The sequence below is a fragment of the Perca flavescens genome, chromosome 6 (assembly GCF_004354835.1).
Source record: "Perca flavescens isolate YP-PL-M2 chromosome 6, PFLA_1.0, whole genome shotgun sequence".
Taxonomy (NCBI): Eukaryota; Metazoa; Chordata; class Actinopteri; order Perciformes; family Percidae; genus Perca; species Perca flavescens.
Window position 1 is genome coordinate 29847768 of NC_041336.1, and position 26154 is coordinate 29873921.

The 26154-nt window shown below is 39.8% G+C and overlaps 1 protein-coding gene across 1 annotated transcript in view; it reads left to right on the forward strand.

The window, feature by feature from the left end:
• Positions 1-16988, forward strand: part of LOC114557221 (nuclear factor of activated T-cells, cytoplasmic 1) — a 72341-nt gene extending 55353 nt beyond the window's left edge. The window contains exon 10 of the mRNA XM_028580593.1: positions 16848-16988. Within this exon, the coding sequence (XP_028436394.1) occupies positions 16848-16903 (56 nt within the window). The 3' untranslated portion in view covers positions 16904-16988. The remainder of the gene's footprint in view (positions 1-16847) is intronic.
• The last annotated feature ends 9166 nt before the right edge of the window (positions 16989-26154 follow it).

A 26154-nucleotide genomic window follows, 5' to 3' on the forward strand; every position in this document is an offset into this window, starting at 1 on the left:
AACCACTGAACTGTAAGTGTCCTACTGTTGACATATGACCCATGGCAGTTATAAGGCTCAACGGGTCCCCCGACTCTCCTGATTGTACTCAGCTGAGCTCAGTTCCTCTGAAAACAATGTGCTAACAAACAGGGAAATCCTTTCACGCTCAGTAAGCCTTTTTTTATAGTGTGAATCATTGAGAGATTAGCTAATGAAAGGTTACAGCGGCGCTATGCAAACCTCACCATTAAGGTCTTTAGCTCAAGAAAGGCCAAGGGGCTTTTAACTAACCGCTGTGCTGCGTTTTATAGCACTGAAATATCTCAGCTTTCAAATGTTTATGCATTATAACTTTTGAGAAAACGGCATCCCTTGATGAAGGCCATGAGATGCAGCAAAAAGCCCCAGTAGAAATCTAGCAATAAGACCTTTTGTTAAGAATATTTCATCTTCAAGCTTAACATTTATATTCATTAACAGTTTTTACTCTGCCTCGGAATGATCTGTACATGTGTTATAACACATTGTAAGAATGGGTGTAATCAAGTACACTTTCATATGGTTACAACTATGCTATACTGTGTTATCCATCATTTGTTAACTGTCACAGTTACTGCACCACTAGTTACAAATGTTGTTGACAAGTACATAAATTAACCTAATATCTACTTGCAGCTACATTATAGTGTGCTACCAACCATGTATTAAGTATTAATACACTGATTAATGCTAAATATAAAGGGTTAAATTGTTGCCATCTAAGGGTGTTGGTATGACTTTCTGATAAGGCCCCCTTTATAAAGTGTTTATATGGTATTATTTATTCTTTATAAATCATTCACTAATGAGAACAACCCTGAAAGCTGTTGTTATTAATGAATAACAACAACTTTCAGGGTGTTTGGTATTTATTGTATTATAAGTGATCAAAAAAGCATAGTTATTTAATCACCTTTAATATAGTCTGGATCAACGGAAGTACATTTCCTGGATAATTGCCTGACATGATGTCACTCGCCTTCTGCTCTCTGTTTGTTCTCAAACTCCGTTTGCTTCGGGAAACAAACTTCGAGCTAGCAAGCTACACGCTGTAAATGGCAAGTTTGGAAGAAAATTTGGAACGTGGAACAAGGCAGGCCTGCGTGGTTCTTCGAGGGAATGATTGTAAAGATTTACAAAGAATATGTTTACGGCATTTACTCTCTAACTGGGACGTTTCGGGACCCATTGGCGGGGATACACTAGTAAGAGCATATTACGTTTAACCATATATCGAGCTAAATTATATCGCTCAGGTTACTGTATTGTGTGAACAGTTAACTTCATTTAAAAATTATATGTGGCGTTTTCTTTTGCGGGGCTGCAAATGTTCCACCAAAACAGGTTCCTTCCCGAGACTATTTTGCAGAGCCACCGTCCCTGCGTGCGGAGAATAGCGCCGCCCAAGACGACTGTGATTGGTTTAAAGAAATACAAACAACCAAGAGCTTATTTTTCTCCTATCCAAAAATGTATGTGTGGAAGAAGGTCTGACGATGCGAGACTACCTTTATCAGGGCCATTAAATACAACTCATAAACACTTTATTAAGGGCGCCTTATAAGGAAGTGGTACTGTTGTTTAAATATGCTGAAACGGACAACTTACTCTTCTGGTAGACTCCTTAAATCCAATCGGACCTTCTAGTACCTGAAGACAAGACAGTTTTTCTGCACATGTTGTAAATCAGTCACGTCAAATCTGCAGAGAGCTTGAGTTGGAAAGCTTGGCCTCGAAACACTGTGTGAATTAAAATGTCATGTACATTTTAATTAAATCAGTTAGATTTACTGCGTCATAGAGTAAAATAGCAGGCTCTAGTTTCTGTTAAGGTATTTAAGTGGCGGGCGGACTCCCTGAGCTCCAGCAACTGTTAAATCGGTATGATTCGAAACAGCACGAACAGAAGCAGTTGAAAATGCGGTTCTGTGATTTACAGGTGACAGCAAATGTGTCTGTCTCACCTTCTATTCCTGGAAGAGTATCGCCGGTAATATTCGTCTCTGACTCGGACAGCCTGAGTTTCTTGAAAATGATACGGTTTCCAGATGGATGAAAGTGTGCCCGTCTACGAAAAATCAAAGGGAAGTCGATGGAAAGGAGATAAGGGAAGCTTTTGCCGAGACGGCCTCTGCCCTGCCTCCAGACTGGTCTACCTGATTAGGCCCACGATGTGCCCTGAGGCGACCTCCTCCTCCTCCTCTTTCTTTGAATCCCCGACGGCGTTGAGGATTTAAAGTCGCAGGGCAGCGCTCAGGGTCAGCAGACAGAGTGTTAATCAGATCACACTCTGCTTCAGCACTAGAGCTCAGCGGGGATGTTCAAAAAAGAGAGAGAGGCCCACATCCTTGTGTGCAGCAGGAGCTTTTAAAGATTTAGTTACCTTTAGTGCCTTTTTTTCTGTGACTTTAAAAACCCTCTGTCCAGCTTGTCGAGAATTGGATCAGTGGAAATGTTACTTTCATTGGAGCATGCGTTCCAAAGCTGTAAAACATCCCATAAGAGACTAGGAATGCCAGTTTGAGCAAGAGGACTGCACTGCACTGTCCAGTGTGCTGTGGCCAGGGACGTCCCTAGGATTGAAAGACAGGGGGGGCTTAGCCCCCAGGGTATGTGTAACTTGCGTTTGCAAAATCTTTGCACTCACATCTTTCGTTACTGTATTAGAGCTACACATATGTCAACCACCAGTCAAGAAACCAATATGTTAACAAGTCAAAAGTGACAGACATATCCTCTTCTTCCATTTCTACTCAGTTCCTTCTGTCTTATCCTTTAAGATAAAACTAAACCCTAAGCCTAATTTCCTGACTTCGAAATGCAAAGTGGTCACATGAAACAACATCCAAAATGTCCAAAAACTGACAGAGGCCAAACAGCTAATAAGTTGGTAAGTTAAACAAATATGAAAAATAGCAGTACAAGAAAAAGAATAGGCATCACTGCATACTTTATCATGTAAGATATTAATACGGATCCTATTTAAAGTGGCTACTGTCTAAATACAATAACCTGATGGCGGGAGGAATAAAAGATTTGGAGTAATGATTACTGTATATACTGTATGTACTGAATGTAGGACTGCTTTCATTTCATTTTCACATGTGTATCTGTGGGGTAACATGTAGCCTACTACACAGTAGTAGACTACGTGTTACGGTGCGTACTGCACCGCGAACTCAGAACAGCGAAGTATGTGACAAATTCTAAAGTTACAGATTAGCCTATTTGTTTCTTTATAATAGGCATACATAAATCACATGCCAAATCACTACTGGTCAAGACATTAATGAATAGGGGCGGCCTCTAACACCCCCAGTAAGAGCGTTCTCCCCATGTAGGCTAGGCTGCGCGGCCCGGATTTGAATCCGACCTGCGGCCCTTTGCAGCTTGTCATTCCCAATCTTTCTCTCCCCCTTTCCTGTCTATCCACTGTCACTATTAAATAAAAAATAATCAAAAAAAGAAGTTTGCCTTTCCAGTTCAATAAACCAAGTACTGCCATCTGACTCACCCATCACAAGACAATGTTACAATTAATTAAATCATACCAAAGCGTTGTATGGCTCAAGACTATGGCAATATAGGATTCACTAAAAAGCACCCAAGCAGAAACCACAACAGTAATTCTGAAACGTGATTGACTGAAGATACAACAATGCCATCACACAACACAGCTGAGTGCAGGTTGCAAAATAAGTCACTTAGTCAGCTGCTACTTCACAAACTGCAAAAGCCAACATATAGACTACTGCACTTGACAACTAAGTCTAACACAGGCCTATAGAAGCATCACAAAATTATGATGCAATACGTCTGATATGCATGGCTTTTCAATAAACTAAACCAAATATTTACATTATCTGGTCACACGGTCACAAAAGATTATATTAGCCTAGTCAATTTACAGATAGCATAATAGCTCTTACCTTTAGAAGTTCTAATTTCTTGTCTTTTTCTTTGCAAAGTCGCAGATCAAATCCTCAACGTCAAGCTCCCTCAGCAGCTCGCTAAACCCTACTACACATGCGCTGCTGTGTGTTGGGAGCACTTTACAGGCAACGCAACAAATGTCTCCGGTGGACAGTGATCTAGAATCCACTCCTGTGGTACCGTTTCACCGTTGTGAAGGTGTCGGGTCAGTGCCTCGTTAGTGAGAGAGCGGGTCTTTCTGCCGCCAGCCTCGTCCCCCCTCCGAGATGCTGGACATTTAGCCTGAAAGGCTAATATCCCTCTGGGTATAACTTCCTCCCGGACGGTCTCTGCAATCGGTCCCCGTAGTGCAGGCTCTTCAGAGATGATGGTACCTGAGGGGCCATTACCTTGTTCTGTAATGCTGATGACCGGCCTCATCTCTGTCTTTTTCCACAACAACTTCGCTAAAGTTAATGTTAGCCACCGTTAGCTGTGGCTGAGTGTAGCTGGTAGAAGGCAGCGATTCTTCCAAGCTAACGTTGGCTAGCTCCTCGACATCCTCCTCTTCGTCATTCCCAGCTCTTTCAAAAAAGCTTTTTTATTCGCGGGACGTTTTTATAGCAGCCGCTTTCTCTCCCTTTTCCACACTTTCACTCGCTGATACAACCCAATCTGACCGGGGATCAGTTACATGAATCAGTACGATGTAAACAACCTGCTCTATGCCCACCCACCTTTATCATTAGCCAATCTACACAGTGCATGCGGCCAGTCATCATACTGACTTATAAAACACACAATCACGATACTTCATTTTTTGTAAACAACTTTTATTTTATTCTGATTGGATAATTATCACCATAATGATTAATGCCCATTGGGTAATCTGGGCTTGATCGCAGTTTGCCAACAAGGGCGCTGCAGCACCTCCAGTGCGTCTATGCGGTGCGGTGCATCATCTTGATAGCACAACGACTCTTTGTAGCCTACTTCTGTCTAACTTCCGACTTTTCGGCTTTGTTTATTGTAGCTGGATATATCATTTGTTGCATCTAAATATGAATGAGGATAAATCGAATTGTTGTTCTTATTATTTAGGGGGGCTTAGGAAAATGTTGTGGTAGCTTCAGCCCCCCTAAAATAGGCCGGGACGTCTCAGGGGGGGGAAAAAAAGAAGAAAGGAAGAGTCGAAAGAACCCGGAGGCCTGGCTGCTCCGTACAACCAGTTTGGTTTGAAACAACTGACCAACCGCGTCAACAACTGAGCAGTTTTGGAACCTTCCAGAGCAAAACTCTTGCTAGCAGATGATAGCAAGCAGAGCTTAATGCTGGAATGGCAAAACAGACAGGTTAACCAAAGTCCACGGTGTGCAAGATGCACACTCGCGATCAGACGTGCACATTAGAAAACAGGAAGGAGCCTCTCTGAGCCTTCTACCTGTGATGGATAGTGAACAATAAAAGTTTGCACTGAGGTAACCTTTTTGGACACCGAGAACACAGATCCTCTGCATTTAATAAAAGAGAAAACAATTCTGAAATCGCACATAATGACTGACAGGCAACAGGTGATTTAAAGAAGCACAGTGCAAATGCAGTTATAAATCGTAGTGTATGCAGGTGCGCAGCCAAATTCTCACTCAGACGGCTGGAACCCACTGAAGTATGATCGTTTCAATATGCTCATATTTTTTTTTTCGCCGTGTGCCATTTTCAAAACCAGTGAAATCTCGAGCCATCCACGGGAGCATACGTTTCTAATTCTGAATCAATCACTGGGAGTTTATCAGATGGCTGAGTTATTTTTTCCATAAACCCAATGGTAATGAGCCATACAAAGAGTTTTAATCTGTCTCCTTTCATATCTCAATCACAAAGATGTGTGCGTTTCGCTCAGTTTGGTGTATTTTCAGGCTTTGGTTGTTTGCTTTTTGCGGTTATGCTTCACTAGTTGTGTGAAACAACTTTTGGTTTTCTCACACTCTAGAGTCATCAATACACACTATATGTCAGAAGCTCTTTAGCTACGTACTTTTATGTTTGCTTTTGAGAAACACTTTGATTTTGGAGCTCTGTTGTGCTATTCCTCCACAGCAGCGAAATAATCAAGAAGTGAAACCACCGTTTTGCTGCTCAGCGTTTGAGCATCTGCAAGGCACTTGTTGACATTGCATGTCAATCAAACTGTGTGGGTGGTACTGTGGTATCCTTTCCTTCTTTCCGTTGAAAAGGTACACACTACGTGTTCATGTGCATGTGCACTTAGTGTACTAGATCAGTGGTTCCCAGCTTGTTATTCTGGAACCCAAAAGGGTCCCAATATATGTAAGGGTCACAAGATAATTAAAAGGATAAGAAAAGAAAAACATATCAGTCATTGTTTTCTGGACAGTTCCAATATATATTTTTGAATGTTGTTGTTTGCAATGGAGTCAGAACTGACGGCACACTGATTACAGAGAAGTCAGTGATGAGGGCACTGGAGAGCAGCTCCAACCATGTAAACACCTCCCCCTCATCCTCTCTGGAGACCGACTCGAGTGAGCACACCCGTGGCCTCCTGGGCCCGGGAGGAAATGAGAGGAGGAGGAGGAGGAGGAGGAGGACGACGACGACGAGAGGGAAGTGGCGGGCTCACAAAGAGAGAGGGAGTGAGGTGAGATAGGGTGAGGCTCAGCAAACCATGCATGATCAAAGACAAAGGTTACGCGCCGCTGTGGCCAAAATAAGCACATCAGTGGCGGGCCTTCGGTAAAAGTTGTTGTCTTTAGAGTTCTAATTCTGGGATGCTGCTGTTTTATAGTTCTCCAGCCTGGATCACAGCATTGCTAGTAGGTAGGGCTGGGAACCGAATTCAATTCACTCTTTAGGCACCGACTGAATTGCCTCCATAGTATCAGGTAGCATTCAATACCAAATTTCAATACCTAAGGAGTAAATCTCATCAGCGTCAGTGAGCCAATAAGCACGCAGCATGCTTCTACCGAGATCTAATAATGCTGGTGATTGGCTGTCTAACGTTAAACATTGTAGAAAACCTCAATGTTACGCACAGAGACAGGGCTCCCGTAGTAGGATCTGAAAAGTAAATAAAAAAAGTTGTGCCGTAATGTTGTAATTTCTTTTTGTTAAAATAGATTTTTCTAAAATTGGTATCTAAAATCGTTTAGGAAACCGGTATCGAAAGTCACAGTATTGGTATTGGTATTGGTACCGGTATCAAAAATGTATGATACCCGGCCCTTGCTAATTTGGCTGTTTTCGAGCGATTTTAGTCTGGAGTAGGCAAGACCCCTAAATTCTCCTGGGTCCGGCCATTTGCTTCGTGAGATTTGTTTTGTCAGATTCAGCTGAGAGCCATAAAGCATGTGCTCTGAAAAAGTCAGGCACGTTAGAGACTCGCAGGTGGAGATTAGAGACTTTTGACTCTCCACATGAGGCTCGGGGAGTATGTCATGGTTTTTTTCTCGCCGCTGCTCCAGCTCTCTTATCCAACTGAGCCAGGAGTTCCTGTCTAAAAACAGCAGCAGACATATTGATTGGAAATATCTTTAGTGACATCAGAGCACTTGCTGTTTACACACTCACATACTTTATTTCTTCTTTTCTCTTCAGCTTTCCAAAAGACTGATCACATCACTCGTCTTCTAGCATCCCTGTCCTGGGCCCCTCTGTGCTGTTAAATCATGTTCAAAAATCTGTCTCGCTGTCCCTCTGGGTCTCCTCTCTCTTCTTCGTCTTCCCTCTCCTTTTCATATCAACTACTTCTTGCCTTGTTTCTTTCTATTGCTATGCACGAGGGCATCTAGGGACAACAGTAGGATTTCCCCGGTGGAAATTACACCCTTGGACGTCTAAATCATACAATTAATGGCGTCATAGTTCACCTTAGCAGTGCGAGGAGGTGATTGGCTCTCGGCCCCCTTGGCCCAGCTGTGTTTTTTTTTTTTTCACAGTACCAAACAGCTGCTGCGGGGCAGTTGTAAAACCTCAGCTCTCAGGGTAATCTCAGCTTTGTTTTAAAAACATACCGCGGCTCTGCAGCCCTATCTCGTTCCCTCTTCGGTCCGCGGAGACCGAGTGCTTCCACGTGGGAGAGCCCAGGGCTTCACACATCAGCCCAGCTTGTCATCACATCGTTAGGTCCAAAGGGATCCCTGCGATGGATTAGAAGCCCGTCTGCCTGCTCCGATGAATTGATGAAGCCCCTTCATCGTGATGAAGCATTAGTGGAAAGCTCTGTCTCTTTTCATTCGTGTTTTATCCACGGAGACATATGATTGTGTATCCCTCGTTCCCTCTCGGTCTCTCCGTCTTAATTCCTCCGTGTCATTTATGCGTGTGTGTGTGTGTGTGTGTCCTGACCTCTGACCCCCGTCCCTATTTGTGACGCTGCCGGTTATCAGCGCAAGATAAGTGACGCTGTCTGAGCCCCTCTCTCCGTCGTGCGTGGGAAGCAGCAAATGGTCCATTAAGTGTTTCTGCCGAGGCCCGAGAGAAGATTTGATATAGTAGGGAAACAAAAGTAATATGTAGCAGGAAATTCAATTGTCTCTCTCCAGCAAGTTTGAGCTTTAGTTTGGCTTCCCCCAGCAAATCACATGAAAGCAGTTCAGATGAGGTTGAGAGCCAGTCTCCTCTTTTGCTCTCTCCGCCTGCACAGATTTGATGCCAGTGTTTATCTGTGTTTATACGAGGGGGGCTTCTGTGACTCAGACTTACTTCCTCAAATGCTGCGGAGAGTCTTGAGGGCCACAATAGAAGGAAACGACCTCCTTGTTCTAACAAATCCCCCTTCGCTACAGCGTGAAGGCCCTTGACCCCAACACAGCTGCCGTGTATTTAATGTGCAATGTAGTGAAAGTGAGAGGAAGGTGCCCTCCGCTACTTTGGTATCAAGAGTCTCCGAACGAGAACAGAACCGAACTGAAGTCCCCGGCAGGAAGCCTCCGTTACAACCTTGACTTCCGAGGTTGTGTTTTTGGGTAGTCAGCTGAGGGAAGCCAGGGGAAGGCGATGTCTCTCTCTCTCTCTCTCTCTCTGTGCCAGGTCATTGCCAGTCAGGTAATCTGATTTTGGTCCGAGGAGATCGTGTTACGACAGCAGGAACCTCCGAGCGGCTCTCGGGACTCGAGGTTCTGCGTCTCACCAGACCATGGGGGCGTTCTCTGAGGAAGCCCGGCTGTTATCGAACCCAAATGCACAGCGCTCTCCTCTAACAATGCTAACTAAATCCCCAAATGCAGGTTAGGTTCACACTTAACTCTCCGAGAAGCCCGATGAAGTCACAACGCCCATGTGCTTGGATTACTGAATAAAAAGGAGGTCAAATTTGCAGCAACATAACTGCTTGTTTATTATATAAAAAAAACAACATATCAAGCTTTTTCAAGGTTGCAAGTTTTTTTTTTGTTTTTTTTTACAAAAAGCACAAAGTAACTTTATGTTATCATGTAAATCACAACGTGTCTTTTAGTTTGGATTGGTTCCGTAATTGCTGCTCATATTGCTATACATTGCTTTCATATATATATTTTGTCCTTTTTGGTGTTAGTACCATTGATCAAAAATCAAAAATCATCAAGACAGTGTGTTAGCTACAGTAGATGGCGTTTAGCGCGGCGCAAGTTTGGAGATGCAGGCAGGAGTACCGACACGGAAGCTAAGCGATGTACTGCTGCGGACGGGTCAGCAGCTAAACGCATTTTAGCCACCTCAAAAAGGCCTGCCTAAAATCGGTTTAAGCAATGTTATATTTCTAATATTTTCACAGCTTTACCTTGCGGTCGTACAGCCCTTTCTGACAAGAAACTGAAGCCGTTATATTTATCTATGCTTTCTGCCAAGCCACCAAACTCCTTTGACAAAAACAGTAATTTTACCGCACAGAACACCGGAGTCGCTAGTCTACCGTTTGCTTTGATCGGTTAGTTTGTGTTATTGTGTGACTTTGGTGAATCCCAACTAACCCTTTACAACACCAAAGTCACACAATAACACAAACTCCAAACTGGGGGCGTGCCAACCGTCCTCTATTATAGGTAATACACTGACTATAGATAAGTACCTCATACAACCCCACTTCAGAAATTCCCTACCCTCCCTTCAAGACTTCAAAAAATGGATATATTCCTCCAACTGGACTTCCTAGCTTAGATCTTATGTGTAGATCTGTGTATCTTCTCCCTGGTACCTGTACCAACATGCCCACACCTACGTAGCCCCTCATGTTATTTTAAAGCTGTGCTATTTTTGTTCCGAGAGCCTGCTTAGTCTGGGCCTTCGGCTATAGTCGGTTTTAGACAAGCTGTCACACATTGAGCAAATTGTTGCCCCACCCCTGAGTGTGACTGTACATAGTTGCTTTAGAACTGAAATGGGTGCCGTTTATAAAAGCTGACCTGTACCTGTATTGTTGTCGTATGCTCGGTACAGACAGCATGTGCACTGGGGGTACTGCACCACCCCTTCTAAACAGGTAGAAGCAAATTATTTATGCGATGTCAACATTCATTCAGCCAGCAGTCACACCCGATGGAGACGTTGTTGGGGGGGTTAGCTCCAAGCCACTGCCAAGAAACACTGGTAGGCCTTCACAAAGGAGCTGAATTGACCATTGAACTGGCATCAGAGTAAAGCACAATCATATTTTTGTACCACTCTCACACCTGCCTGAAATAGATCTCCCAGCCGCCCAGCCCTAACTATAAGTCCTGACAGGTCCGGGCTGCGGTTCACTGATTGCACTGGCACAACTGCTAATAAAGGATGTCACTCTGTTTAACTAGGCTAACAGGGCACGTCTTTTTTCTTCTTTTTTTGTACAGCAGGGGAATATTTCGGTGTTCAATTTTCCACTGTTTGTTTATTCATGAGAGGGTGCACTCCCAGTTAAAGCTTTCCATTATTAACCTGGGCAACTGAAAAAAGAAAAAACAAAATAATTTTCCAGTGCTGTTGAGCGAAATGCCAGGCCACTGAGAGTTCATTTATGTACATATCTGACAACAAACATATTATTGTGTAACATAACACAGGATTCCTACTTTCACTATGCTATTATAGCATATAGAAACCAGGAAAGTGAGATATAATCATCTGGCATGTAATCATCTGGCATGTTTTATCACTGCAACTAGCTTTACAAGGCCTAGTGTACGGAGCAGATCTTGTGCTATGCCTCTGCCTTTCCATAGTATGCAAGGGGTTGAATTTTTGGGGGCCAAATTCCACTCTGGACGAAATGCATTCGTCAGCATGTTTTACTGCCTTCCCTTATGCTGCATGTTTGTGGTTGTCTAGTCCCTTTGTGGATGGTGGGACAGACTCCAAAAGGAAGAGCTGTCATGCGGGAGAGTTTGACTTAAAAATCTTGGTTCTTCTGTCAGAGGATTTTCTTCTTGTCAACACATAATCAAAGCATTTGAACTAAATGAAATTGATTTGAATAAATAACATAGTTTCACGAAATTAAACTGAATGCATTTGGAGAGCTTTTGCCTAAAACTACCTGACTGGTTTGAAATTTAGCATGTGCACGTCGTGTATTCATTCACAGTCATTACCTGTTCATCTGTCAGCCTTTCAGGTTTTATCAAATGTTCTTTCGGATTTTCTTTTCGTTTCCGAGAAGTTGTTGCAACTAAATAGTGCCACGAGCTACCCCATTAAACAGCTATAAATAGCAGCTTTGGCGTTGTTGTGGTGTAACTGTTGGCCACATCCTGTTTCTGAGATTCTCACTTTGCTGTAAGAGTACAGAGACGAAAACACAGAGGCCAGAGTTTTACCTTTTTCTTCTCTCTTTATCACTCGCTTCTTCAGAACGGAACATCATCGGGCATGCCAATGGAAAATATTAGTTGATAAAGCGCAGCAAAATAACACTGCAGTTGATGTGTGGGCGTGGGAGACGTCACTCTTTTTTTGTACGGGGACTGCAAAGAAGAAAGGAAGCCACTGTTTTCCCTCTGAGAAAAATAAAGGGTACGTTTGTGGCTTTTTGCCGCCGACCTGTTGGGTTTTCCCTTTCCTTCTTCAAAATGACCTGGAGCTGTTTCCTCTCCTCCACCAACTGAGAAGAGCAGCAACATTATTGTCTGATCATCTAATTATTACATGTGCTTTCACTTCCTTTATGTCCTGCGATGGCAGAGCTAAAAATAACCTCAGCGTGTAAATGCCTGTTGAGCCCAGAGTGGAATAGAGTTGAAAACAGCCGGCAGTCTTGGCACAGGTGGGAATTTTCCAATGGGAGTTCCTCCTGTTTAGGGAGGTGAGTCCCAAACTGTGTGTGTGTTTGTGTTTGTGTGTGTGTATATGTGTGTGTGTGCGTGGCCTACTTCTTTAAAAAGTGCCATCTTTGACACTTTATGCACGTATTTCTGTCCCCATCCTTGGTACATAATACGTGTACATATTGCTGTGGTGTTTCTACACTTCATTTCTCATGGATCAGTTCGACTAACATCGGTACCATTGTTGTACAAGAAAAAAGTACATTATTGTCATTTTTCATCAGCACCATAGCCGTTCAGTGAAAATAGTTCACAGCGTTGAAATTAGGGCTGTAGCGATACACTAATCTCACGATACGATGCACGATATTCAGCTCACGATACGATATATATCACGATATTCAGCCAACGATACGATTCGATTTATTCCGATACACTTACATCATTTTCTGAAAGATTTAAAGGGGACCGAGTGATTTTGGTGACATCTTGTGAGTGTTCCATTTACTTGGATTTAATTAATTGAACTGAAAACATCAATTACACAATATATGTCTCTGACTGGACAGAGAGTCTACAGCAGGGATCATCAACTACATTTTTTTCAGAATTTTTCTAAGCACTCTGGCGGCGGAACTTTCAAATAAAGAAAATGAAATGAATTTATACCTAATACGCCTATTCTTGTTCGAAATTTTCACTTTCTTACTGAATTAATGCTACTATTTTTTAACATGTATTAGTGTGAGCAAACTCCTAAAAAACATGGAAACTCCATAATGATAACTGGCTCTTTAACTAGAAAAAGATCTCAGACTAGGAGGCAGTTCACTGAGGAGTGATGGTTAAAGTTTGTGATTATGGAAACTTTATTGTAGTATGCAGCATCCTGATTGGTGGAAAATGCTTGCAGAAAGAAAGTCTGTTGTCAGGTAAACATGTCACTGTCAAAGAGCCTGAAGCGAAAAGTTGAAGTGGAAAAGCCAAAAGCCCAGCTTTAATGATGAATGGACTGATAAGCAGGCTATGCACTCGTCATGTATGCCTCATTTGCAATGAAACGATGTTGTTGCAAAATAATACAACCAGCATCATCATCATCATCATCATCATCATCACTGAACATAATGATCGCGTCATTCACATGCATATTAAGTAGCTCCAGATTGTCCGCTCTAGCGGAGGGTTTGGTTTGTTCAGCCGGCAGTGAGGTTTACAAGAATTTGTCAAAATGTCCAGATTCCCAGCAACCTAAGATAAACAGTTAGACTACAAACCGACAGCTTTTGTTTTAGCTTGTTTGTAAAAATTCGCTATTTGCAGAGTAGAGCTGTGTTTGCGTAAAACAGCGCGGTGGACTGAGCAGACTGAAATATGGATATGAAAATATGAAATATTTCTACATGTTTATGCCGGTCTACACAGGTGAGTGGATTGATAAGTATTGACTTTCTACTCACGAAGGTTTAATTGTAGCCTATTTACAGAAAAGAGACCAGCGTGAGTTCATCTGCCCCAGCGGCCGTTGGTAACTCTGTATCGTTCCCAGTCAGGTGCTGCGTGTTTTAACCATTAACACACACACACATCTCGGCTCATGCTGTGTGTGTGTGTTTTAACGGACACACATCTCGGCTCAGCCGTGTGTGTGGAGCTCGGTCATCGCTGTAGAGCAGGGGTGGCGAACCTGTGGCTCTTAGGGGTGTCCCCGACTAAGGATTTACACATTCGAATCAGAATTGACGAATCTTTCTATAGTCGATTGATAGTCGAATCATGTGTGTGTGTGTGTGTGTGTGTGTGTGTGTGTGTGTGTGTGAATGGGTTGGGAGGGGCACGACACTAGTCAGCAGGAGGGTAACATGTAAAGCGCAGGCGCGTATGGACGCGTATTTCGCATCCGCCGCATGCATAACCGTCTCTATTTTGGGAACTGTGTATCCTGGCTCAAGTGTGCGCATTCATTCTTTATAACCTTCACCGTCCACAACATTCAATGGCCTCATTGTGAAGCAAAATAAACTCCGGGATTTCTCTTTTCCTTTTCTCGGGCAATGGCGGTCTCAAATCTAGCTTTCTTTGAGTTAGTTTTGGCGCAGCTCCGGTACTACTACTACTACTACTACTACTAATACTACTACTACTAGATGAACTGCTGTCGTCAGTCTGATACTGTGGGCGGATCTAGAAAAAAGACAAACATATTTTAAGTCCCAACATATGATATTGCTATTTGTAAATTAAAAGCGCCATTATATATGAAAAAGTGAAACGTCTTTATTGGTAATAAACGTACCCGTTTTAAGTGGAAAGCCATGTTTGTAGTTGACGAGTGGTAGGACATGAGCTGTTGGCACAACTTGCATTTTACTTTTTTTGGATCATCTTTTACCATTTGAAAGTGCATCCACACTTTAGATTTTCTTTTTCCAGACATTGTTAAGTAACGTTAATCTCCTCGTCTGATGCTCCTCGTCGCGGATCAGGGAAAGTGAAACTTAAATCTTTCACAGGGGTGGTTGGATTTACACACACACACACACACACACACGTAAAAAATATTTATTGAACTTTTCTTTCTTTCTTTTCACGTTTTTTTTTTACAGCATTATCATAATTAAAGGCTGTATATAACTTAATATAACCGTACAAAACCAGTAGTTCTGTGTGAAATTAGACATTGAGCACCCCCATATTGCCAAAATGGTATGATCCTGTTGCTGTTGTAATGTGGACCTGCATGTGTTGTGTGGCTTTTTGCTATGGTGCGTGTTTTATTGTGGCTCTTTATGCTGAACTGGTTGGCCACCCCTGCTGTAGAGAATCCCGGCATGTGAATAGAGATGTAAATACAGGGGGCTGGGTTTTTGCTCTGAATGCTTGAAATGATAAATAACCGAACGCATTTTTTCCTCTTTACATTTTGTGAATTCATGATTATTCTGGGGGCCAGACTAAAAGCTTTGGCGGCGTGCCGCCAGTTGACGTTGGCTGCTCTACAGCGACACTAGCGGCGGGCTGACCAAATCGCTCTTACTGCAACGTGAACGGGGGTAAACACGGGGGATTTGAATGGGACTTATGTATCGATACTCGCGGCATAAAAATCGATACTTTCTTGGGGGAAAAAAATATCGATTTATATCGCAGAATCGATGAAATTGCTCAGCCTTAGTTGAAATGGTATCAGGGTATTAAAGGGACGCTGTCTTGTTTTCTCTCTTTGATGTTTTAGTCTTGGTCCGTGCAGATGCTTCACAATTCAGCAAACAGTATCTAGTGATAACACATTGCAGGCCTACTCTGGGCCCTCAGAGTGGGTGGACTTCCTGTCTCGGCTCCTTACTGCGGATGGTGGTTTCACCAGACTTTCTCTCTCTCTCTCTCTGTCTGCATCAGCGCACTTTATCACGGCAAGCTGAGGAGCTTCTTGTTTGCGCTATGCTGCAGGGCTCGGGGTCCTCGCCATCTTCACAGTCACTTCCCTCTGTTTTGCCAAAAAACACAGAGGAGATAAAGGCTGGGGACTGATGTGTGTCTGCCCGACTGTGGGAAAGGCGCGGGCACAGGAAGTAGTGCAGGAAAGACTTCGAAACAGAGATGTGTGTATGGGGCCGATACGAGTTTTACAGGCTGGTAACGACAGTGATATGTTTGGATTGCAGCTACTGTTATCCAGTATTTTTCAGCTTGACCACATCTATGCCAAGTATTCAGGGGCAGGAGTGCCTCATGTGACATTATTCATTGTGGGCTGCCAAGAGTTACAATGTTTCAAGTGCTCTCTGTTGATGTGATGTCATTGGATGGAGGCAAAATGTTGAAACTAACACACAAGTTACATTTATACTGAGACAAACACAGGCATTAGATACAAACTAATCACTCTTCTTTCCACAGCATTTGACAGGGATCATGGCTGGATTTTACTGCTGCAGGGGCCCAGCCCAAAAATGTGCTTCTGGCCCCTTATCAATCCCCCCATCAACAAAGGCCTTAAAACCAGATATCGACACAGTGACACCATGTTAAGATTTTAGGTAATAAAGCAGGGCCCACCAAAGGGCCCTTATCATTTCATTTATTTTACTTTTGTAGTGCATATTCCTAAAAAAACCAGATTAAAGGTAATCCAGGGATTTAATATGGTACTTCTAGAAAGAGAGAGACAGATGGATAAAGCAGAGGACAATTATATCTTGGTATTTATTACTCTTGTACACCCCAAAAACCCTGGATCCTACATTTCCCACAATGCAACTTGATAGCATATTTTATTAAACCCTCCCTGTTTTAAGACGCCACAGCCCTAGTTTGCAACACAGGCTCTCTGTTATCAAGCCTAAAACTGAGATGTTTTCAGACTTATGGTAGCTCCCTTCACAGTCACATAAGACATTACGCCACTGTTGTGCAAACGGGTCCAATCTGTGGCGTGACCCTTTCATTTCGCACACGCCGATGGACACAAAGAGCCCTTGGGGCAGTTTCCCACTTTGCCTGATTTGAAATCCATCCTTGCCAGGGATTTAAACTGACAACCTTCCTATCACTAGCCTAGCCTCTGTGACTTCTATACGTCACCTCTCTTCATAAAGTGCGATAGTGTTGAAATGGTCTGAATTTCTTTCCAGTGTGACTAGTTATTAATGATCTTCTCTTTTCTTTTCACAGTTAACGAGATCATCAGGAACGACCTCTCCAGCATTTCCGTGCACACTCATGCATAGACGTCCAAAAGTCTTTTGCAGCGCGCACGCCCACACACCCTCACACACACACATACACACACAATCACACACACACACACACACACACACAAACAGACAGCAGCATCAACAAAAAGAGGATACCCCCCCCCCCCAGAGATCCAGATGTTGAAGAATACATTTGTGAGCAGGATCTCCCACCTGAACATCAGCTCCTCCTAAGTCACAGACTCGCTGCAGACTCACATTGACAATCACTGGCTCCGAGCTCCATTTGAATAAACAGATGAATGTTATATTTAGAAAAAAAAAAAAAGGGAAGTGATATCAGGGGCAAAGTATACGACTACACTTGCCTTAAGTCACGGCAGATGTTCTTTAGTGGACCAAACAGCTCTGCCCCAGACTGAATTACTTCTATCGTTGACAAAATGACAATCTTTCATATTTTGAGTGTGATCTGTATGTTAATGCATGGACAAGCTAATGGGACAATACGTTTCATGCTTCATCACTTTGGTTCATTTGTTTGTGCAGTCAGTCCGCAACAACCGATTCGGTGCCTTACAGCAGTGATATTGACAGCAAACAACAGCAGCCGTCACGCTAAATGCAAATGGTTCATTGTAACCCAAAGTGGAAGTTTTTATAAGACAGTTTTGTATCATTTCAATGATTTGTTTACAGGGAAACGGAATAAAAAGGCTGGAAAATATGTAGGGAGTATGTGAATAGATTAGAATTGTATTTTTTTTTCTTGCTTCCTCGTTATTATCTCATTGTTCATTTATACTGAATGTTATTGTATGATATTCTTTTGTATAAACATGTATTTGAAAATATGTATGCCTTATACTTATATCGTGCAGTTTGCTATTTAGCTTCCCCTTTTGTTACATTTGCCCTTGATATGATTTGTACCATTTCTACTACCTTGTAATGCTTTTTCACCTTAGTGCCTATTTTTTTTTATCATTCTGCCCCGGTCTTCCAGCCCCTCCACCCCCCACACCCAAACCATGACATCAACAATGATGCACAGACAATCCGAGGAAATATATAGTACATATCCTATGACAACAGTTCCTGGTTGCAGGGGGCTTATAAAAGGCAGGTAGGGCAGGAGTTTTCTTCTCCCCCAGCTATAAAATAGTTGAACAACGGTAGGCTTACCTGCTGAATTTAGATGAGAATAATGCTGGGCAATATATATATATATATTTGTCTGTTACTTCTTGCACTGCAGGTTTGCATGTAAATAGGCACAGGGATAATCAAAGTCTGTGGCACAGTTTTACTCGTGGGTGCTTCCACTGAGGAGTGGGCAGGACTGTTACTTAACAGCTGGCAATAATTGACGTGAGTAAACCAAAGGATTTTATCTTTGGTGAAATTATTGTCCAAGTTTCCTTTTTCTTTCGGAGACTTTAGCGTTCAGCAGCTCCCCGTACAAACAAAAACATTATGCACTTTACCGTAGAAACAGACCAAATATTGTAGATGGATTTCCAGTTGTGTCATAAACGTACCTACGTCTGCTCTTCTCTCACTCAGCTGCAGTCTTTTTCATGTTAACTGTCTTTTGGCGCATGCATATTGTACTAATGTTGGGGATCATTTAGCTGACATAATATAGCTTCCTTATACTTTTTTTTGGACACAATAGTATAATAGCATGATTGAACTGTATGAATAAGGTTTCTATTTTGTGCCTTACTCTCTTTATTGGCTGCAAGATCGTTGCAACTCTATAATGCTTTGTCTGTGTAGGCACAAGGTGAAACATATTTATCTTTAATATGAAATATTTATGAAAAATGAAATGTGTTTTAAGTGCATTTTATGTGTTTCCAGCAATTAATTAATAAATGGCATAATGGTGACCATACATAACCCAAGTTCTCAATCATTTCGGTGTTCCATCAACATTTATAAGAATAAAATGATTTGCAGAAACTTAAAAAGTTCTATTTTTCTGAGATAATGCACGTTGTATTAAATAATAGTAAACCAGTCAGTAATGGATTCAGTCTTTTTTCCTCTTAAAAGCATTCTTTGACTATTACATGTATGGCCCATATGGCTATGCTTTACTTTTAAGGCCTTCACTATAACTTGGCTCGGTGATTTTCTTGTGTTATAGCTTGACCTCAGTAAACCTCTGACTGTTCCAACCTCTACATACAGTATATACCTGATAAAACCTGAAATGGAGACAGATGGACATTGACAAGAGGAGGAAAAATACAGTTTTCCCCCATGCTTTTAACTTCAATGAATATTTACATTGATTTGTTTATTTATTTTACTTCACTACCATTCAAATTGCTAGAAAAATAGTTGTAGGTACTCTGTGTTGTACATCTTACAATTTCACCTACAGTACAGGCCAAAAGTTTGGACACACCTTCTCATTCAATGCGTGTCCTTTATTTTCATGACTATTTGCATCGTAGATTCTCACTGAAGGCATCAAAACTATGAATGAACACATATGGAATTATGTACTTAACAAAAAAGTGTGAAATAACTGAAAACATGTCTTATATTTTAGATTCCTCAAAGTAGCCACCCTTTGCTTTTTTTGATAACTCTGAAAACCCTTGGTGTTTTCTCAATGAGCTTCATGAGGTAGTCACCTGAAATGGTTTTCACTTCACAGGTGAGCTTTGTCAGCGTTAATTAGTGGAATTTGTTCCCTTATTAATAAAAAAGCAAAGGGTGGGTACTTTGAAGAATCTAAAATATAAGACATGTTTTCAGTTATTTTACACTTTTTTGTTAAGTACATAATTCCATATGTGTTCATTCATAGTTTTGATGCCTTCAGTGAGAATCTACAATGTAAATAGTCATGAAAATAAAAAGGAAACGGATTGAATGAGAAGGTGTGTCCAAACTTTTGGCCTGTACTGTATGCAGTTACCAGCAGTGAGGGCACTTCAATCAATCAGCAGATGGTATTTGGTCTTCCATTTTTGTTTCAAAGTGAAATACAAACCACTGTGCTTCAGCAGGATGAAAAAATGCAAGAAGCTGCTGATAAAAAAGTACAAGCAAAGGGCTGTGTTTGTCCCGGTGAGTATTGTTAGTGGTGGGTATTTATGAGTGAAACAGCTCCTCGCTATGGGAGCCGTGCCACGCTCCTGTGTGCCACCTGCCAGTCCTCCACACTTTTTTTCCATCCAAGCAAAGTTATGAAGCGCCCATCCCCATAGTGACAGAAGGCAGGCCTAGGCGGTGCTCCCCTGTACGACCGTGGTAAGCCCAAAATAACCCCACTATTTACAGATGCAGTCACGCCCCTTTTTCCTGGCACGCTGTCCTTCTTACCTTAGTCTTCCTCTGACGGCGGTGTACCCTTTGACACAGTGGAGAGATGACTCCGAGCCATAGTTTCCACCGAAGCAGCAGTCAAGCAGGGAGACTAATTAAAGCGGTGGAATATACACGATATGAAAACAAATGGAGCTTCAAAATCCATTGAAATCATATTGAAAAGACCTGCAACTATTTTCTGATGACCAAAAGTACAGAACCTTCACACGGCAATGCAATTATTTTTCAAAATACTTTGAGGAAGTGTTTTGCGTCATTGCATTTTATTTCATCACAATGTCATTTGTAAGAGTGAAACGCTGAATTATGCAGGCTTCAACAGCGACAACAGCAACTTTTTTAGACATACTATACCATGGCTTTTTATCACTTTTTTAGACATACTATATTACGGCCTTTTTATTCCTTTTTTCAATATACAATACTATGGCTTTTTTATCACTTTTTTTCGACATACTATACTATGGCCTTTTTATCACTTTTTTTCAATATACTATACTATGTCCGTTTTATCCCTTTTTTCAAAATACTATACTATGGCCTTTTTGTCACTTTTTTCGACATACTATACTATGGCTTTTTATCCCTATTTTCGACATACTATACTATGGCTTTTTATCAATTTTTTCAACATACTATACTATGGCTTTTTATCCCTTTTTTCGACATACTATACTATGGCCTTTTTATCACTTTTTCAACATACTATACTATGGCCTTTTTATCCTTTTTTTTGACATACTATACTATGGCTTTTCTATCCCTTTTTTTGACATACTATACTATGGCCTTTTTCTCACTTTTTTTGACATAGTATACTATGGCTTTTTCATCACTTTTTTCGACATACTATACTGTGACTTTTTCATTGCTTTTTTCACCATACTATACTATGGCTTTTTTATCACTTTATTCAACATACTATACAATGGCTTTTTCATCACTTTTTTCGACATACTATACTATGACTTTTTCATCACTTTTTTCACCATACTATACTATGGCCTTTTTATCCCTTTTTTCGACAAACTATACTATGGCTTTTCTATCCCTGTTTTTGACATACTATACTATGGCTTTTTTATCCCTTTTTTCGACATACTATACTATGGCTTTTTATCCCTTTTTTCGACATACTATACTATGGCTTTTTATCACTTTTTGTCGACATACTATACTATGGCTTTTTTATCCCTTTTTCGACTATGGCTTTTTATCCCTTTTTTCGACATACTATACTATGGCCTTTTTCATCACTTTTTTTCGACATACTATACTATGGCCTTTTTTATCCCTTTTTTCGACATACTATACTATGGCCTTTTTGTCACTTTTTTCGACATAGTATACTATGGCATTTTCATCGCTTTTTTCACCATACTATACTATGGCTTTTTATCACTTTATTCGATATACTATACAATGGCTTTTTCATCACTTTTTTCGACATACTATACTATGGCCTTTTCATCACTTTTTTCGACATACTATACTATGGCTTTTTATCACTTTTTTCGACATACTATACTATGGCTTTTTATCACTTTTTTCAACATACTATACTATGGCTTTTTATCCCTTTTTTCAACATACTATACTATTGCTTTTTATCACTTTTTTCAACATACTATACTATGGCCTTTTTATTCCTTTTTTTGACATACTATACTATGGCTTTTCGATCCCTTTTTTTGACATACTATACTATGGCCTTTTTCTCACTATTTTTGACATACTATACTATGGCTTTTTTTTCCCTTTTTTCACCATACTATACTATGGCCTTTTTATCCCTTTTTTCGACATACTATACTATGGCTTGTTCATCACTTTTTTCGACATACTATACTATAACTTTTTCATCACTTTTTTACCATACTATACTATAGCTTTTTTATCCCTTTTTTTGACATACTATACTATGGCTTTTTTATCCCTTTTTTTGACATACTATACTATGGCTTTTTAATCCCTTTTTTCGACATACTATACTATGGCTTTTTATCCCTTTTTTCGACAAACTATCCTATGGATTTTCTATCCCTTTTTTTGACATACTATATTACGGTCTTTTTATTCCTTTTTTCAACATACTATACTATGGCTTTTTTATCCCTTTTTTCGACATACTATACTATAACTTTTTCATCACTTTTTTTACCATACTATACTATGGCTTTTTTATCCCTTTTTTTGACATACTATACTATGGATTTTCTATCCCTTTTTTTGACATACTATACTATGGCTTTTTATCACTTTTTTCAACATACTATACTATGGCTTTTTTATCCCTTTTTCGACTATGGCTTTTTATCCCTTTTTTCGACATACTATACTATGGCCTTTTTCATCACTTTTTTCGACATACTATACTATAGCCTTTTTATCCCTTTTTCGACATACTATACTATGGCTTTTTATCACTTTATTCGATATACTATCCTATGGATTTTCTATCCCTTTTTTTGACATACTATATTACGGTCTTTTTATTCCTTTTTTCAACATACTATACTATGGCTTTTTTATCCCTTTTTTCGACATACTATACTATAACTTTTTCATCACTTTTTTTACCATACTATACTATGGCTTTTTTATCCCTTTTTTTGACATACTATACTATGGATTTTCTATCCCTTTTTTTGACATACTATACTATGGCTTTTTATCACTTTTTTCAACATACTATACTATAGCTTTTTATCCCTTTTTTCGACATACTATACTATGGCTTTTTTATCCCTTTTTCGACTATGGCTTTTTATCCCTTTTTTCGACATACTATACTATGGCCTTTTTCATCACTTTTTTCGACATACTATACTATAGCCTTTTTATCCCTTTTTTCGACATACTATACTATGGCTTTTTATCACTTTATTCGACATACTATACTATGGCCTTTTTATTCCTTTTTTCAACATACTATACTATGGCTTTTTTATCCCTTTTTTCGACATACTATAGTATGGCTTTTTATCACTTTATTCGATATACTATACAATGGCTTTTTCATCACTTTTTTCGACATACTATACTATGGCCTTTTCATCACTTTTTTCGACATACTATACTATGGCTTTTTATCACTTTTTGCAACATACTATACTATGGCTTTTTATCCCTTTTTTCGACATACTATACTATTGCCTTTTTATCACTTTTTTCAACATACTATACTATGGCCTTTTTATCCCTTTTTTTGACATACTATACTATGGCTTTTCGATCCCTTTTTTTGACATACTATACTATGGCCTTTTTCTCACTATTTTTGACATACTATACTATGGCTTTTTTTTCCCTTTTTTCACCATACTATACTATGGCCTTTTTATCCCTTTTTTCACCATACTATACTATGGCCTTTTTATCTCTTTTTTCGACATACTATACTATGGCTTGTTCATCACTTTTTTCGACATACTATACTATAACTTTTTCATCACTTTTTTACCATACTATACTATGGCTTTTTTATCCCTTTTTTCGACATACTATAATATGGCTTTTTATCCCTTTTTTCGACAAACTATACTATAACTTTTTCATCACTTTTTTACCATACTATACTATGGCTTTTTTATCCCTTTTTTCGACATACTATACTATGGCTTTTTATCCCTTTTTTTGACATACTATACTATGGCTTTTTTATCCCTTTTTTCGACATACTATACTATGGCTTTTTATCCCTTTTTCGACATACTATACTATGGCTTTTTTATCCCTTTTTTCGACAAACTATACTATGGATTTTTATCCTTTTTTTCGACAAACCATACTATGGATTTTCTATCCCTTTTTTTGACATACTATATTACGGCCTTTTTATTCCTTTTTTCAACATACTATACTATGGCTTTTTTATCCCTTTTTTCGACATACTATACTATGGCTTTTTATCACTTTTTTCGAAAAACTATACTATGAATTTTCTATCCCTTTTTTCAACATACTATACTATGGCTTTTTATCCCTTTTTTGCCATACTATAATATGGCTTTTTTATCCCTTTTTCGACATACTATACTATGGCCTTTTTATCCCTTTTTTCGACATACTATACTATGGCCTTTTTATCCCTTTTTTCGACATACTATACTATGTCCGTTTTATCCCATCCATCCATCCATCCATCTTCGTCCGCTTATCCGGTGTCGGGTCGCGGGGGGAGCAGCTCCAGCAGGGGACCCCAAACTTCCCTTTCCCGAGCAACATTAACCAGCTCCGACTGGGATCGGCGTTCCCAGGCCAGGTTGGAGATATAATCCCTCCACCTAGTCCTGGGTCTTCCCCGAGGCCTCCTCCCAGCTGGACGTGCCTGGAACACCTCCCTAGGGAGGCGCCCAGGGGGCATCCTTACCAGATGCCCGAACCACCTCAACTGTTTTATCCCTTTTTTCAAAATACTATACTATGGCTTTTCTATCCCTTTTTTCGACATACTATACTATGGCTTTTTCATCGCTTTTTTCAATATACTATACTATGGCTTTTTATCACTTTATTCGATATACTATACAATGGCTTTTTCATGACTTTTTTCGACATACTATACTATGGCCTTTTTATCCCTTTTTTCCATACTATACTACGGCTTTTTTATCCCTTTTTTAGACATACTATGCTATGGCTTTTTTATCCCTTTTTTCGACATACTATACTACGGCTTTTTATCCCTTTTTTCGAATACTATACTATGGCTTTTTATCCCTTTTTTCGACATACTATACTATGGCTTTTTATCCCTTTTTTCGACATACTATACTATGGCTTTTTATCCCTTTTTTCGACAAACTATACTATGGCTTTTCTATCCCTTTTTTTCGACATACTATACTATGGCTTTTTTATCCCTTTTTTCGACATACTATACTATGGCTTTTTATCCCTTTTTTCATCACTTTTTCTATACTATGGCTTTTTTTCATCACTTTTTTGCGACATACTATACTATGGCTTTTTATCCCTTTTTTATACATGCCTTTTTCATCACTTTTTCGATATATTATACAATGGCTTTTATCCCTTTTTCAACATGCTATACTATGGCCTTTTTATCCCTTTTGTCCACATACTATACTATGGCTTTTTTATCCCTTTTTTCGACATACTATACTATGGCCTTTTTATCACTTTTTTCAACATACTATACTATGGCTTTTTTATCCCTTTTTTCGACATACTATACTATGGCTTTTTTATCCCTTATTTTGACATACTATACTATGTCTTTTTATCACTTTTTTTGACATACTATACTATGGCTTTTTTATCCCTTTTTTCAACATACTATACTATGGCTTTTCTATCCCTTTTTTAGGACATACTATAATATGGCTTTTTATCCTTTTTCAACATACTATACTATGGCTTTTTATCCTTTTTTTCACATACTATACTATGGCTTTTTATCCCTTTTTAGACATACTATACTATGGCCTTTTTCCCTTTTTTTTTACATACTATACTATGGCCTTTTATCCCTTTTTCAACATACTATACTATGGCTTTTTATCCCTTTTTTTCAAAATACTATACTATGGCTTTTTTATCCTTTTTCGACATACTATACTATGGCTTTTTATCCCTTTTTTCATATACTATACTATGGCTTTTTATCACTTTTTCGATATACTATACTATGGCTTTTTATCACTTTTTTAGACATACTATTTTTATCCCTTTTTCGACATAATATACTTTTTTATCCCTTTTTATGGCATTTTTACTATACTATGGCTTTTTATCCCTTTTTCAAAATACTATACTATGGCTTTTTATCCCTTTTTTTCGACAAACTATACTATGGCTTTTTATCCCTTTTTTCGACATACTATACTATGGCTTTTTATCCCTTTTTTGACATACTATACTATTTTTTTATCCCTTTTTTAACATACTATACTATTGCTTTTTATCCC